Source organism: Sinocyclocheilus anshuiensis, unplaced genomic scaffold (assembly GCF_001515605.1).
Source record: "Sinocyclocheilus anshuiensis isolate Anshui unplaced genomic scaffold, SAMN03320099.WGS_v1.1 scaffold708, whole genome shotgun sequence".
Taxonomy (NCBI): domain Eukaryota; kingdom Metazoa; phylum Chordata; class Actinopteri; order Cypriniformes; family Cyprinidae; genus Sinocyclocheilus; species Sinocyclocheilus anshuiensis.
In genome coordinates this window covers 1,744,709-1,761,283 of record NW_015555881.1, presented here as the reverse complement: position 1 = coordinate 1,761,283, position 16,575 = coordinate 1,744,709, and the positions used below count along the sequence as shown (strand labels likewise).

Genomic DNA, 16,575 nt, shown 5'->3' with positions numbered 1-16,575 from the left:
TCACTTCCACTGCTACATTTAATCTATACAAAATAATTAAGATCTTTATACATAACTGAAAATACCACCTTTTTGAGCAATCATGAGCTATAAATTCAAAGGAATTTAATTAAATTCCATTCAGTTAGTGGAGGTTAATACTGTAGTTAATACTGGTAATTCTCACATTATACATTCTTATTAATTTCATACAACAATAAATTCCAACAACATTTCTCATCTATATATAGCATCCTTTTTTTTTTTTTGGTGTGGTTCATGTGTAATTTAAATTGTGTTTAAATTAATAAAAAGGGGTAACTGCAGTAATAACATGGTAATAATATGGTAACATTCAAAACTTTTTAGAATTTTTGAATTTTGCCTACCATTTTTTTCATAATAAGCATCACTTCCACTACTAAATTTAATCTATACGAAATAATTTAAAGCCCATTATACATAACTGAAAATGACACCTTTTATTAATTAATACATTAACAAATAAATTATTAATTTTGAGTTATATATTTGCTTATCACCTTATTTTTTTAACTCCTTTTTAATTTGCAAAGAGAAGTACCTATTTCTTATTCATTGTCACAGTTTCAGTTTTTCCACTATTCATGAGTTCAAAAATATCAATAAAACCTTTCCATCACATCACTTTATTTCCCAAAAAATAAGAATGAAGATGTTATCAAATTTATATATATGCGTGCGTGTGTGTGTGTGAGCGTTAATGCACTTATCAAACTAACAAAAGCAGTCAAATGTTAAAAGTTTCAACTTTTAACTTACAATCTGCAAAGCAGGGGCAAAAGTGGAAATCAGGATTAGGCATAAAATAATATCATACATGTGAAAATGGGCTAAGAATTGAACCGTTGTAATCTTCTCAGATTCTGACAGGATTCATGTGTTTGGGTCAGTTTTTCTGCCGATTAAGAGAGAATACAAGATATTTCTCACCTTACAAATGGTCATCAAAATCAAAAATGCTATGAAATATTTTGTGGGAAAGTGAGATGTGTTTGAGCAAAAACTGACAATTTTTGGAATCAGCACCTCAAAATTTGTACGAATGTACTAATTAGTAAGAACACATATCGGATTTCATTCAGGAAAATATGATCCATGGCTGTGTAATCTGTGCACTTTTGAAATTTTTGGTCAGAATAGGCTGCAATCCGGATGGGATTTAATGCTGATGTCTGGCTATATGAGGCTACCTGTTCCATTTGTTGTGTAAAAAGACCCAACTGTGGTAGGTGACTTTACATGTCAGTACCTTCCTGTCTGAGAGGGTGGTTTCAGACCAGAATAAGCGATGCAGCATAGAGGCTAATAACTCACCTCCTGATGCGCTGAGAGACTGCATCTCCCTCTCCCTGCGGTCCAGCTCAGCGGCTTTTCTCTCCAGCTCCTCCTGTCTCTGCAACAACTCCGCTTGGGCTCGCGCCTGATCCTACAGACACACAGACACAAGATGGTTATGAACACAAAGTAATTCTGCTTACAGGCAGAGCAGAGCATGACTTCAGGAGAGTCAACATCAAAACACACCAAAGGCATTTTCTCAGACGCAGCTGTCAGAACCAATCACAAACATGCCTGAAACTCAGACCCGTGAGGGCCGATCTCCGTCTGACTGACAATGCAAGTCTTGTCTTGTTTATTCACGGCATATCTTATCTGGCTAATCGTTATACACTGTAAATTTGAATAAGCCTCTACTTATATCATAACTGATTATGGCAGGACATCTGACCTCAAACGAAGCATGTTTGAGCTACACTACCATTCACAAGTATTCTCTTCTGCTCACCAAGGCTGCATTTATTTGATCAAAAATACAGTAAAATATGAAAAATTCATGTGAAATGTGAATAATATACTATTTAAAATTTCTATTTTCTGTGAAAATATTTTCAAATATTATTGATTGTTGTGATGCGCAGCTGAATTTTCAGAATCATTACTCCGGTCTTCAGTGTCACATGATCTTCAGAAATCATTCATATATGCTGATTTTCTGCTCAAGAAACATTTCTGATTATTATCAATGTTGAAAACAGTTGTGCTGCCCAATATTTTTGTGAAACCCGTGATACATTTTTATTTTTCAGGATTCTTTGATGAATAGAAAGTTCAAAAGAATAGCATTTATTTGAAAGAGAAATCGTTTGTAACATTATAAATGTCTTTGCTGTCACTTTTAATTCATTTAATGCTTCCTTGCTGAATAAAAAGTATTAAGTTTTTAATTAACTTTTTAACAGTTGTGTACTTGTGTACATTCACACATGTACATACTAGATGATTTTAGTACAAAGTCAATACTAAATGTAAAAAAAATACATAAAAAAACTTTTTTAAATGACACTATATATATAGTTTATGTAATATAAATTCATATATAATATAATATATTGATAGATCAAACAAGTGAAAATCTGTTTTTTTTTTACACTAGTTTCATTTAGTTAATAAATAAAGTATATATTATTTACTATATTGAATATAATTTAATATGATATAATAAAATAGAATAGAATTTATTAACTGATTAAATAAGAGAAAACCACTCAATTTTTTTGTATTACTTCATTGAAAATGCAATTATTACTTGAAAATGCAAAATGTTTACTTAGTTGTGCAATACTTAAAAGCTTCATGCCATTGTTTTAATATATATTTTTTAAATGAATATTTACTAAAATATTAAATATCGATACAAAATAAATTAATTCAATATTAATATACAGGTATTCAGCGCATATCTGGTCAGTACAATAACACACAACAACATCACAGTCTCTATTATCATCAAAAAACAGTAAATCATATGATCAAATATAATAAATAGTCACGACATAAAAACTGAACTGGCTGTAGTGTAAATCTAGCGTGGGATGTGAGAGTTCATTGTTTGTACACCATACTCTTTAGCAAGAGTTTGAGTTTGAAAATGAGTTAAGCACTTTTGTATTAGAAGACGACTTTCAAAGTCCCGAAACTTTCAGCATGTAATGTTTCCTTCATAATTTTGTGGAAACCATGATACATTTTTTAATGATTCTTTGAAGAATATAAAGTTCAAAAGAACAGCATTTATTTGAAATAGAAATCTGTCTTTGATGTCTTTACTGTCACTTTTGATCAATTTCATGCAATTTTAAAGATTATTTGCACTCTACTGTTTAGCAAATGCACTTAGTGGAGTTTAAAAAATTGTGGGGTTTTTTTGTTGGTTTTTTTATTAGTAAACAATTTTCAAAGTCCCTAAACCAGGCACGGCGCCAGAATTTTTTCTCTACTGGTGCTAAGGGGGGGCTAGACCAATATGTGGGGGTGCTAAGAAAATAAATGATATTGATGACGTCAGAGTAAACCGGGGCTATTCAAAATTCTGACGAGGCTATAGCCCCCCCTAGCCCCGGTGTAGCGCCGTCACTGCCCTAAACTTTCAGCATGAATGATACGAATGAATACTGCTGTAAAGATGTTGCAACCAAAAATAAAGTCCCAGCCGCACTGGACCTCATAGCGGTGACTCATCCTGCACTCGTTACAGCAGCGTCCCAGTTAAGACAGATTATAATTTTAAGAATCACTCTTATCTAAGCCAATCTGTTGACGCATACTGTCTTGTTTCTGGGTCATTTTAAGGGCTCAGAAATCTCAGCTTTCCCTGAAGGCAGCATCATGTGACACACTCGGCTTAATAAAGCCAGTGGGCAACAAGTCCTTTAACAAGCCTTCTGTTGTCACCCTGAGGCTCAACTCCTCTCCGCTGCTACAACAAACTAAAGACTACAGCGACAGACCCTGAGCTTCTGATTCGGCCTCCTCCTGAAGATCTGGATCACCTTGTTGTGTCCTAACTCAAAGCATCTGAAGTTACACATGGAGCCCGAGCGTGTGAGTCATCTGACGCACACCCAAAGCGTGCCGGTGTGTCCATATGTCTGGAGCGAGGCAGCCCTGTCCCGCAGGCGTGCTGAATTATACAGTATAAGCTCACTCGTGAGCAGACCGGCTCACAGCTCTTGCCTGCTGGAAGCTTCTGTTGTCCTACTGAGGATATTTCTGTGAAATCAAGGAGGATTTTCAACACCGAATACCCTCTGACAGAATCATCTGCATCAGGGATTGTGCTTCACACAGACCCAACTGGGGGTTTAAGGTTTCAGAAGGAAACTTCATGCAGTCAATTAACACAAAATTATTTAGACTCATCCCTCAGTGTTTATAAATGAACAGGAAACACATTTAAAGGACTAGACTTACAGCGAAAGCCTTCTTTAATATAACCACCACAACTAGGGCTGCATGATTAATTGGAATAAATCAGAAATTGTAATATGGCTTAGTGCGGTTATCAAATTGCAAAGGCTGTGACTTAATTAAATAAATATGTGCTGCGTGTTACAGAGTGAAATGTGGCACTGTGTTCATTTACATGTGAGCAGCTCATCAACTTGTAATGAAAACTGGCTGTTGTCAACAAAAGAGAAGCTTTAAGGGCTCACTGCAGATTTTTTGCCAAAATAAAAATGTGTTGGTTTGATGTTTAAAAATAGACATAATTATTAGTATTGTAATTTTACAGATGTACTATGAAATAAATTATTATATTATTATTTTTCTTGAATAATTTATTTGATTTATTTTTATTCAGTAATAATAATATATATATATATATATATATATATATATATACATACATACATACAGTATATATATGTAATCCTTTATTCATGTAATTTTTATGAATAATAATTATTATTATTAATTACAGTTGTATTGATATAGTGAAAAGACATTTTAAATGGCAATTGCAATTTTTTCTTAAAAAAACAAAAACAAAAAGAATCCCTCCCCCCAAATCATGCAGCCTTAACCAAAATATTGTAATATCAGAAAGGGACATGATGCAACCATCTATAAAGCACTGTTCATCCCCTGAGAACATTAGTGCAATGTCAAATGGACGATTTAGACAACTTTTTACCGGAACTTTTTCTACTTTTTGGCTGCTATACTTTCATTTTAAGTGCATTAATTAGAGAATGAAGTGAGATGCATGTACCTGTGTCTGCTGAGGTTGAGTGTAGGCTGGCGGTTCTTCGGTGGGTTTCATGATGGCTGGCTGTGTGTTTGCTGTGGGTGGGACTGATTTAGGGGCGGAGCCTGGCGGGACCTATAATGCCACAAAATAAAACATGAGATATTGTCGTGCAAAACACCTCACGATTTCACCTCATCTGCAACACAATAACAACATAACATCTTTTCTTTTCATTCATAAATCCAGACTGACTGGATGTGTTTGACTATGTTTCGAATGTTCTGGATCATCCAGAAATAAAGCAATTTATGTGCACAATTAAGGAAAGGGAAAAAATGTAACATAAATGCCTTCAGTCGACTGAATGGCACAAAATCTGACGGGTTTGTGCTGTAAGTGTGGGCTGTTCTGGGCAGCGAGCCATACGCTGGTACAGCTTCACTAGTTATACCACACTGTGAATGATGTTATTTGTTGGTACTGTATGTATGCTGTTTGTTTCCTTGCCTGCATCTCTCTCTCGTTCAGAAAGAAACATCCTACTCATACTAAATCTGAATGTATGCAGTGCACTCTATACACACATTTGGATGACCTACAACATTTGCCAAAATGTGCAGTATAAAACAGAGCACACCGCATGGAATACTGCATCCCACAATGCAATGTACTCACCTTGACCTTCCATTACCAGCGTGATGAAGGAAATTAACGTCAGCCACTACCTCACTGTTTGATTACATACAACAAAGTATTTACTATGTATGTAACAGTGTTATTATAGTTAACTAAAACCATAAAAAATATTTGTAACTTGAAATTAAATAACTGTTAATTTAAATAAATTAAAAACTTATTTCAGATATTTCTCATTTTCAGTTAGTTTCACTTGATGTACTAAAATAAATAAAACAACAAAAAAAATAATAAAACTATATAGAAATATTTTTAAACTAGTAATAATAATTTAAAAAACATCACAATTACTAAAACTTTAAAAAATTTAAATTAAAAGAAAACTTAAAAATAAAAATTACTTTAAAATATTAATACAAACTATAATAGTATCTCAATAGTACCAAAATAACACTGGTACAGCCAGCCAGCCTCCCTCCCTCTCTTTTCTCTGGACCAGAGTGTGTTGGCGGATGGTATTTTCGAGCCGTTCTAATTATTATTGTCCTTAGAAAACCTGTACATTTGTTAATTTTATACATAGTACGTTTTATACATATTTTATACATAGTAAGTCTCATATAAGAGTCAGTGTGTCCCTGTCCTGGGGGTCTCACCGGCTTTGTGTCTGTGAAAGGGTTATACTCCTCCAGGCCAGGCGGGGCAGTCTGCGTTACTTGTGTCACTGATGGATCCTGCAAAAAACACAGAGAGGAAACAGCCTTTAAGTATTTGTATGTTTAGGATATTTCACCTAGATATTATTTTACACAATTTGCACACACCTGTATAAAGGTTTTCTGTACTCTTGTTACTTGTACTATTAAGGTTTTAACCTGATTGTCTGACTTTATGCATCAATCTGGTACTTTTTAATAGTGTTAATTTTGTTAATGAAAACTATGATGAAAAATATTTGTTGATGACCTTTCTTTCATCAGCATCATTAAACACTTTAAACATTATTAAACACATGAAACTCTGATTATACAGGGCTCCAGACTGTGCCTAAAACGGTGGCATTTGCGACCAAAAATATTTATTTGCGAGCGAAGTTTCTGGTGATCGCCACTGGCGACTATATAAATGTACATGTTATGATTTAAAAATGTGCATGTAATGCCTTTTTTCCTCTTTGTTTTGTGATCACATGATTTGTTATGTTGATGTAATAAACTGAGTTGATGTGCATCAAAGTTTTAGTGGAAAAAGAGTCCTCATCTCCGCCGAACAGCAGCGTTGACGGCACACCTGCTGAAAGTGGTATGAAAGAAAATGACGGAGATGTGCGAAGTAAGTGCAGAAAAGCAGCGTCAATTTCGTGCACAACTTGAACAGATTACAACAGGTAAAGCTGTCAGCTGTGTGGACATGAACAATATCATAATTCTCGTTTATAATCAATACTGATATGGCTTCTTTAGTCTTTAGTCTAAATGCTGTGCTCTGTTAGTGTGAGAAGTTCATATTATCTGAACAATAATCGCAATACGCTTTGTGCTCTGTTACCTTAATAAAGTATCAGCTTTAAAATTCTGCCAAATTCATAATGAATTTCAAACAATAAATACAGTTTTGGCACTCTTTAATGTGGCATGAGCGATCGCTTTACAGTTCAAGTGGCACGTGAACCCATCAGATCTTTCTCTTTACTACTGTAGTACAAAATAAACATGAATGAACATCAAAAGCTATATTATAAAATGGCCTACAGTACAACTTCCTGAAATGTCTCATGAAATCGCTCATTCAGTGTTTCAAACTGCGGAAAACATGTAAAGTAAAGAAAAGTAAATGTAACGTTCTGTGTTCAACAGAAGAAAGAAAGCTTGTAAGTAGGGTTGTGACGGTGAGGAAATTTTCCCACCGGTTAATCGACATGTGACAACACCGGTAATACCGGTATCACCATTGGGGTGGGGTTAGTTCGTTTGAGTTTCCCTTTTCTTCGCTTTCAAATGGCTTGTAAAAGTGCCGTGCGCATTTTACTTTCACTTTCAAATTAGCAGCAATTGAATTGCCGCAATTCGGCGTCAAGCAACTGTTCGTTTGAGTTTTTCCCACTTTTCCTTGGATTTCTTGGCTTTAAAATAGCTTGAAAAAGCGCTGTGTGCATTTTACTTTCACTTTCAAATTAGGGGCAATTCAGCGATGATTCAATTCAAGCAACAACAACGTCAAACTCAGAACTTTTATTAACAAAACGAATAAAAATACACCATATAGGCCTATGCCTAATAAAATAACAAATTTCTTAAAATAAAATAAATAAAATACACAAAGTTTAAATAAAGTAATCAGCAAACACTGTGGAACCAAATAAATAAGAAACTGTTTAAAAAAAACTTCCAGTCAATAGGCTTTTCAAAATCTAAAATATCACCAAACAGGAGCCTTTGCATTTCCTTTCTAAACAATCTTTTGCCATTGTCTTGTCTTTCTCACCTCACCCTTGTCAGTCAGCTCGACTCACTCTCCTCACGTGATAAATAAAATCTGACTCCTGCTTCGTGGTGCACTGTCATTCGCGCATGGTTCGGCACGCTGCATTGAGCGTTTAGTTTTTAAAAGTGTCTGTCCTGTAACTGAACTAGGCTAAATTATTTTTGTTACTATAAAAAAATCCAAACGACGGAGGGGGGCGGTGCCGCGGTAGGCAACTGACGTATCCGGAGTTGCGGCTTAACACCGATATAACCGAAAACACCATCTATCGCAGCAAGCCTACTGTAATCAATGCCACGTAACAATACATTTACCTCAGAATAACCATTCGGCATCCATAAGCTCATCAGTCAGCTGGAAAAAATAACTATAAAGAAGAGTATTTTGCTAAATTTATGCTCTATATTCAGAGTTTTACATAACCTGTTGTCTACATGATAAGAAAAAATACAAGGAGCTAAAGATAAAATTCAACACCATCATAAATTTCATGTTACAAATTAAGAAAAAATGTGTGCAAGACATATTACAACAATCATAGGATGCATTGAGGAGGAGCCCAAACTATATTTTCTTCAACAAAAACAAAAAAAAAACAAAAAGGAGAAAATTATAGACATTTTCAGGGTTAAACTCAGTGTTGAGTTCAGGTCCATTCTGACCCAGAAGAGATACATAAAAATGTCTAAAAACAGCATAGTTTTTAGTAAGAGAATGAAACTTTGCAAGCATTTGATACATTATTTTCTACGAGTCATAACAGTCTCATAACAGACAAAGTTGCTGATCAGATACGATATGGTTTTATTTGAAAAATATTAAGTTATGACTGATTTATAAAACAACGATTCTTGATTAAACAAAACAACAACAAAAAAACTGGCAGACTAACTAACACTATTTTGTCAACGTGACTTTGTTTCCAGACAGACTGAAGCAAAAAAAACCTGAGTAAATGCAGCCAATCAGAGCAACGTTTACTAGATCAAGAAAGCAATTCCCGGTTTTGCATGTAAAATGCATCAGACGTTTAGCGTGCGGACTGTGAGTGGGTGGCCGAAGCTACTTGTTATGCATCTTCTTGCATATTTATGCAAGTGCTCAGAGCTCCTGAAAACCAAAACAAATTCCATGTGAGCAAATAAAGCTCCTTCAGATGTTTGGTTTGGCTTCATGAAACTGAAAAGTGTATACAGTACATAAAAATACTTTTATTTCCATGATAACTGTACAGTTAGTTTGGCATGTGTGCTAAACTCGTGTGTGGCCGACCTAGTCTTATTTACACACACGCTGAAACTAAACTGCACAAACAAGTCATTCAGAAATCATTATGATTCTGGCATCACAACATATGACTCTGCAACAAGGTTTGATGACAAACAGCACAACTGCCGCTGTAAAACAACCATGAACTAAGATCTAAACGGCTCTAAACAAACTCAAAATTCCCCTCACGAGCGGCTGATAAAGGCACTATTATCATGACTAATGTCACGCAGATGTCAGAGAACCAACAAGGTTTGATGACAAACAGCACAACTGCCGCTGTAAAACAACCATGAACTAAGATCTAAACGGCTCTAAACAAACTCAAACTTCCCCTCACGAGCGGCTGATAAAGGCACTATTATCATGACTAATGTCACGCAGATGTCAGAGAACGCTGAGAAATCCAGAGTAGGGATGGGCATTCCAAGCAAAAATAATATTCGAAAATCGCTAGGTATTATTCGAAAATTGCACCCCTCCCCGCATGCACGCACAGACACCCCATAAACAGAGAGAGAGACGGGATTCACACTTTCAATCTGTATGATAAACTGTTTAATTCAGAAGATAGGCTATTAACTCAAGCCGTATAATGATCGTAACGTGCTGAAACATATTAATATAATAAACATAACTGAATGATGGCACTTATTAACATAACAGTCCGTCGATTAGCATAAATCAACTGCTCATAAGGCTAGGACATATCCATTTAAAAAAATGTAATCCCTAAAGGGAACAGATACGAGATGGGAGGAAAAATATACTTCAATATCTTCTGTCGCAATTATATCGTTGGGTAATTATACTGTATGTAAACTGCGGGCATCAAGGAGTCGTTATTAATATGCGGGGCATTGAAATATCAACGCGCGCTTGTTTTTTACTTTCACTTTCGAGATTCGCGATCACACGTACGGAGCAGCACTCGGCAGTACTTACCACACATTTTACAAGATTAGATGTTTGTCAGTGGTGCTTAGGATCTGCAAATCATTCGTCATCATCCTATCAGTCATCTCTCCTTACCCTGTTTATGTGGTAAGTAGGGATATGCCGGTATCAAATTTTCATGTTGCGATTAATTGCTAATGCTTTTATCATGGTATATGGTATTATCACAATATTTAAATTTTGTTAAAAAAAAGTGCTGTCATAATACAGTATAACAGGTTTAATAACTTTTTTCTTATAACAAAAATAACTGAACATTTACGAATACCGGCACAAGTCTAGTGGTAAGTGAAATGTTATGTACTGTAATGTAACAGGCTAACGTTAGCAAGTGGCTAACCATGGCCCTTTAGTGGCTCCGTAGAACGCGCTATTTGTTTTCCGCGCCTTTCTGAATACGGATTCAGCCACACCTCTAACACAGTCGGGGGTGTTTGTGGTCCACACAGAGCTCGTATTTGACATCGTCCCAAATGACTGTAACCATTATATGCTACGCAAGTCTTATTTTATGCCACGCAAGTCTACAGTGTGCACTTAAGACAGTGTGTTCTTCTGTTGTCTTTGACAGATTTTAGGTGCGTTATTGGCAGCGCCACATGAACGCGTCACCACCGCATCAGCACGGAAAACATGGGAAAATTTTTTAAGACAATAATCGCACAACCTATTCGATATTCTAGAATTAAATCAACTAATCGAATATTCGAAAATCGTGACCCATCCCTACTCCAGAGCGAGCCAAACTAATCCTGACGTCCAGTGCTGAGTCGGCATCAGATTAAAGCACAGAACAACACAGAGAACGCAAACACACATTATGGCACGCTTCACCGAGGAAATACTACACATTCTGTCCTCCATTTCCACAGCCCAGAACATCAGGAATATCAGATGGAATGCTGTAATTTTCTCCTGCCTGATTCCAGTAATTTACACAGAGCAAAAGATATAAATAGATGAGGGGGAGAGATCAACCCTGGGTTCAGAGCAAAGACTGCAACCAATATGGCCTCTTTATGACCAGTACCATTTTTTTTATTTTTTAATGGTTAAAGCAATATTTTAAGTTAAAATATTGTTTTTATTTATTCTTTAACCAATAGAATGCAACAATAAAAACATACATTATAATTATTATTAATATATAAAAATATTTAATAATAATAAATATATTAAAAATATTTATTATTTAAAATATTTGCATTTTTAATAATAAATTATTATTATTATAAAACAATGCAACAATAATACATATATAAATAAAATAATATTTAAGATCTTATATAGACAGACACAAATCTCCAAAAAGTTATATCATCATCAATATTAATAACAATAGTAATAATAATAATAATAATAATAATAATAATAATAATAATAATAATATCGCAATATTTCTATTAATTTAATAAGTATTAATTCCAAACACATAGCAGGGAAGATGCTTTATTAAATTCCTGTGTTTCTGGATAAAGATTGATCCTTATAACACACAAGGTCCAAAGAACGTTAACTACAACACCACACACACACACACTAAACCGTCCCTAGTTTCCATAGCAGCCCCAGTATGCAGCGCTCATGTCCTGAGGCAGATCTGTTTCATACGGCTGCCGAACTGTCAGGACTCCGGAGCCATGAATATTTCAGACTGTATAACAATAAATGTTTTATGGGACAATCGCACACACACATACAGATTTGTACTAGCAGGAAGACACTGTCTTTGTCTTCAGTATTGTAATCCAGTGTTTCCCACAGACTTACACACTATGTGTGGCGGCACTTCCCCTGGGGGAAATATAGGCTATATATAAAACAACAGAGGGGCTGATTGATTGAAAATGCAAATTAATTCTCTGCCAGCAGGTGGCGCTTTTGGAGCAGCAGAAATGCCGGTTTCACCGGTAATGGCTGTAATCAAAGCAGCGCTCTGCTCATAAACACTACTTTATCGGGCATTATAGGAAAGATTAAATGAAAATGACATCGAAACTTTTCTAAAGACAGTCAGTTCCTTTCAATGCTTTTGGAGCAGCAGAAATGGCGGGTTCCCCGGTAATGGCTGTAATCAAAGCAGCGCTCCGCTCATAAACACTACTTGATCGGGCATTATAGGAAAGATTAAATGAAAATGACATCGAAACTTTTCTAAAGACAGTCAGTTCCTTTCAAAGATACAATCATATAAAAACACCAGTGCCTGCAGTGCTCATGTTTATTCAACGAAGTCAAAGCCTTTTGGAAAATCTATTTGTGGCGGTCAGTTTTGATATTGTGGCGGGCCGCCACAAATAAATCAATGTATGGGAAACACTGTTATCATATAAACACTGCGAGACAGTGATGTCTGATATCACACTGTATGATCACCTGACATGGACGCATGTCTGTATCTCCAAACCAAGTGAACTGCCTACCTAGAAAGCATTTTTAGGCATTATAAGTGCGTCTAAACATTCAGACTTACAAAGGAAAGGGATATGGAGCACACTAACGATTAGTCTAATTTTGCATAGTTCACCCAAAAGTTGAAATTTGCTGAAAATTTACACACCCTCAGTCCAGTAATGGATGAATGGGTGCCGTCAGAATGAGAGTCCAAACAGCTGGTAAAAACATCACAATAATCCACAAGTAATCCACACCACGACAGTCCATCAGTTAACATCTTGAGAAGTGAAAAACTGTATTTTTGTAAGAAACAATCTGTTGCTTCCAGCTAAAATATGAGTCCTCTATTCTTAATATTATTTCCTCTAGTGAAAAAGTCATCTTGTCTGAATCAGGAGAGAAATCTGCACAGATCAAGCACTGTTTACAAGCCAAATCAGTCTAAAACAGCTCTAAACAAATATGTGGTGGGTGGATTTTGATGTGAGAGGACAACAGGAGATGGACTTTCATTCTGACGGCACCCATTCACTGCAGAGGATCATTGCTGAGCAAGTGATGGAATGCTACATTTCTACAAATCAGATGAAGAAACAAACTCCTCTACATCTTGGATGGCCTGAGAGTACATTTTCAGCAAAGTTTCATTTTTGGGTGGCTATCCCTTGAAATGTGAGCCACTTGTTTACCTGAGTGTATGATACACGAACCTGTTGATGATGTACTGTAACATGTAACCCAAACTGTGAAGATAAAGTACAGAAACAAACATTTACATCACATATGTCCTTATGCATCCCTCTATACAGCGGCTGCTCGCATTCGGTGGCCCGATTCTAAAGCGGGAAACTCAACCCCAGCAGCGCGTTTGGGTTTGACCTCCTTCAGCACTGCATTTCTTCATGACTACAGATGATTTCAGGATGTAAGCGGAGGCTCAACAAGCACAGCAATCGAGTATTCACAGAATGAAAGCTTATTTTAGACAGTAACAAGATTAGCCTTGAATGCAGTTGAGATGAAAACGGTGCAAATCAGATCAACGCAAACATAACTGCTGCAAACTTTCCTCAGCACATGCAAAATAAACCCGAAGTGTTAGGCTGTGTGACATGACTGCAGTTAATGTGGAGAAGATTGTCTAAATGCAGGTTTATTTGTCTTGTAAAGGCTGTTTCAACAATGAGTGTGCTGTGAATGTTCACATTTAAGGTCAAATGTGGTTTTGGAAGGGACAGGCAAAAAGAATGCAGCTTTGTGTGGGCTAGAAGACAAATGTCACCTTACAGATATGCAAGTGAAACTTACAAGACCGCAAGTAAGTGAAAAAAGTAAAGCACATTTTAAAACAGTGGTTACAAAGTGCTTTTCAAAAAACATACAATATAAACAGAAGTGTAAAAATTACTATGAAAATAAAAATGAATCTTAAAATAAAATGATTATTAATAGATGAATAAGAAACCAATATGACACAGATAAGCTAATAGTAAAAAGCAGGGGTGTGCACTAGGCTTGCTGCGAAAGCTGACCGACGTGAAGAGTGAGGTGAGACAGACAAGACGATGGTGGAAGATTTAGTTTAGTTTAGAAACAAAATGCAAAAGCACCTGTTTGGCAATATTTTGGACTTTGAAAAGCTTGTGGACTTTTGCCGTTTATCTAAAATGATTTTGGAAGTTTTTTTTTTTATATTCATTTCTTGGTTCCACAGTGTTTTCTGATTTTTACTTTATTTAAACTTTGTGTAATTTATTTATTTTATTTTACATCAAGGTGTATGTCGTGCCTACAAGCTTACTTATTCATTTTGCTAATAAATGTTCTATGTTTCTTATTTATTTAGTTCCACGGTGTTTGCTGATTTTCAGTTTTTTATATTTAAACTTTGTGTAAGTTATTTGTTATTTTATATTAGGCCTATAGCATGGTGTATTTTTATCCGTTTGGTTAATAAAGATTCTATGTTTAATATAAGTGAGTTTGTCGTTGTACTGTTTTCTTATTGTCAATTCAAGCAATTGACGCACGGGCATTTATAAGGTATTTAAAAGCAAAGGAAAGCGAGGAAAAGAAGGAAAAGTCCAAAAGTACTAAAAAAAAAAAGTGATACTGGTATTACCGGTGTTGTCACATGTCGATCAACCGGTGGGAAAATGTCCTCGCCGTCACAACCCTAGTGTGCACAAATAGTCGAATATTCAATCTGTAATTATTATTTGAAAAATAAAAACATTATTAGAATTTTACTATGTGTTACTTTGCTGGCCATAAATGCAGAGAATCCATGATAAATCCTAAGCACACAAACTAAAAGTCAGTTATAACTAAATGCACTGGGTGGCGCTGTGGAGCATGTTAACAAGTTGATTGTTTCTTCGAGGGAGAGTTTCCTCAAGTTGAGTTTCCTTGAGGGAGAATGGTTTAAGAACAGAAAACACAAAGCGCTGTTTCACGGAAACCTAGGCTATGGCATAATTCCCACATAACAACAACATTCCTGAACGATAAACCCACATTATACCTAAACAAAGTGCATGATGCACTATTAAAAAAAATTCACAGTGAACAGCATTAAATATAAAAACATATGTCTTACCTTGCCTGTGCATAAGTGGCGAGGTGGGAGCTAATCAAAAAGACGCGCGATAACTGATGTAATAAACTACGACTGTGCACACTCCACACAGAGAAAATTATTAAGAATTACTTTTGCAATAATGCATACATGTATACATTTATATGATTTTGTAAAATCTGCCATTATGATTTCTACGCTGTTAAATATAATAATAATAAAGAAACATTTTAATGACCAAACACAGGTAAAAACTACGCTAATCACAATCCTGAAGTGGGATCCAATCAGAAAAGTCACTGTTATCAGATAACAAGCATGATGTTTTGTCTGAACTGAATGCTAGGTAATGGCAACTGTCATGCTCTGCCATATGCAAATACCACCCCAGCTGAGCATACCGTTATCTTGTCTCTGGTGTCTCTGGTAGGGCTGGGCGATATTTCGGTAACGATAATTATCGCGATGTACTTTTCCTCGGTAAAACGGTATGAAGATTTCGATAAATATAATATAATAATATTATGCGCCAAATATATAATGTTTATGCGCCAAAAGCGGAACGAAACGGCGCGACTTATTTGAATCTCGCCACACAGACCATTTATCCGCTCGGACCAATGTTCAAAACGACCAATGTTCAAATCAAGCTCACTAGAGCAGATGCGTTTACTCGGTCACGCGAGCATTAAACAGCGCTGAGAGATCCAGTGTGAAGCGCTTGAACTCAGCGATGAACACAAATGATTTGGTGATTTAAACTAGTTTAAAGCCAAACAGGAGAAAAACACTGTGTGCAACGAGGTTTCTACAACTTTCACTTTGGAGCAAAAATCTGGCTTTAAACTTAACTTAAATAAAGATTTGACATTTATCGTGAAAATTAGGGCTGGGCAAATTTTTTTTTCGATTAAACGTTTTTTAAAATTATGTCGATTTGATATCAATTCTCAAAAGCTGTGAATCGATCTTTTCCGGTATTTATTTCACCATACATTTAAAACAAGATCTGATTAACGTGAATCTTATCATTAGTCTTCTCCACTAGATGTCACCCTTATTTACCTTGTGCTATGTTACAACAGAAAGCCTGTCATTTATTCAGCGCTTATCATGGCCATACGAGTGATTCGCAATGCTCAGGTGAAATGCTATAGTAATACTATAAATCTGCGGAAGCATTTGATATCACGCATAAGGC

At 35.7% G+C, this 16,575-nt stretch overlaps 1 protein-coding gene across 1 annotated transcript in view; it reads right to left on the bottom strand.

Moving 5' to 3' along the window:
- LOC107675705 (secretory carrier-associated membrane protein 1-like) overlaps nucleotides 1-16,575 on the bottom strand; it is a 27,958-nt gene that overhangs the window by 3,770 nt on the left and 7,613 nt on the right. Inside the window, exons 2-4 of the mRNA XM_016470118.1 lie at nucleotides 6,346-6,423; nucleotides 5,075-5,185; nucleotides 1,299-1,447 (exon numbers count right to left, since the gene is read on the bottom strand). Of these exons, the coding sequence (XP_016325604.1) occupies nucleotides 1,299-1,447; nucleotides 5,075-5,185; nucleotides 6,346-6,423 (338 nt within the window). The remainder of the gene's footprint in view (nucleotides 1-1,298; nucleotides 1,448-5,074; nucleotides 5,186-6,345; nucleotides 6,424-16,575) is intronic.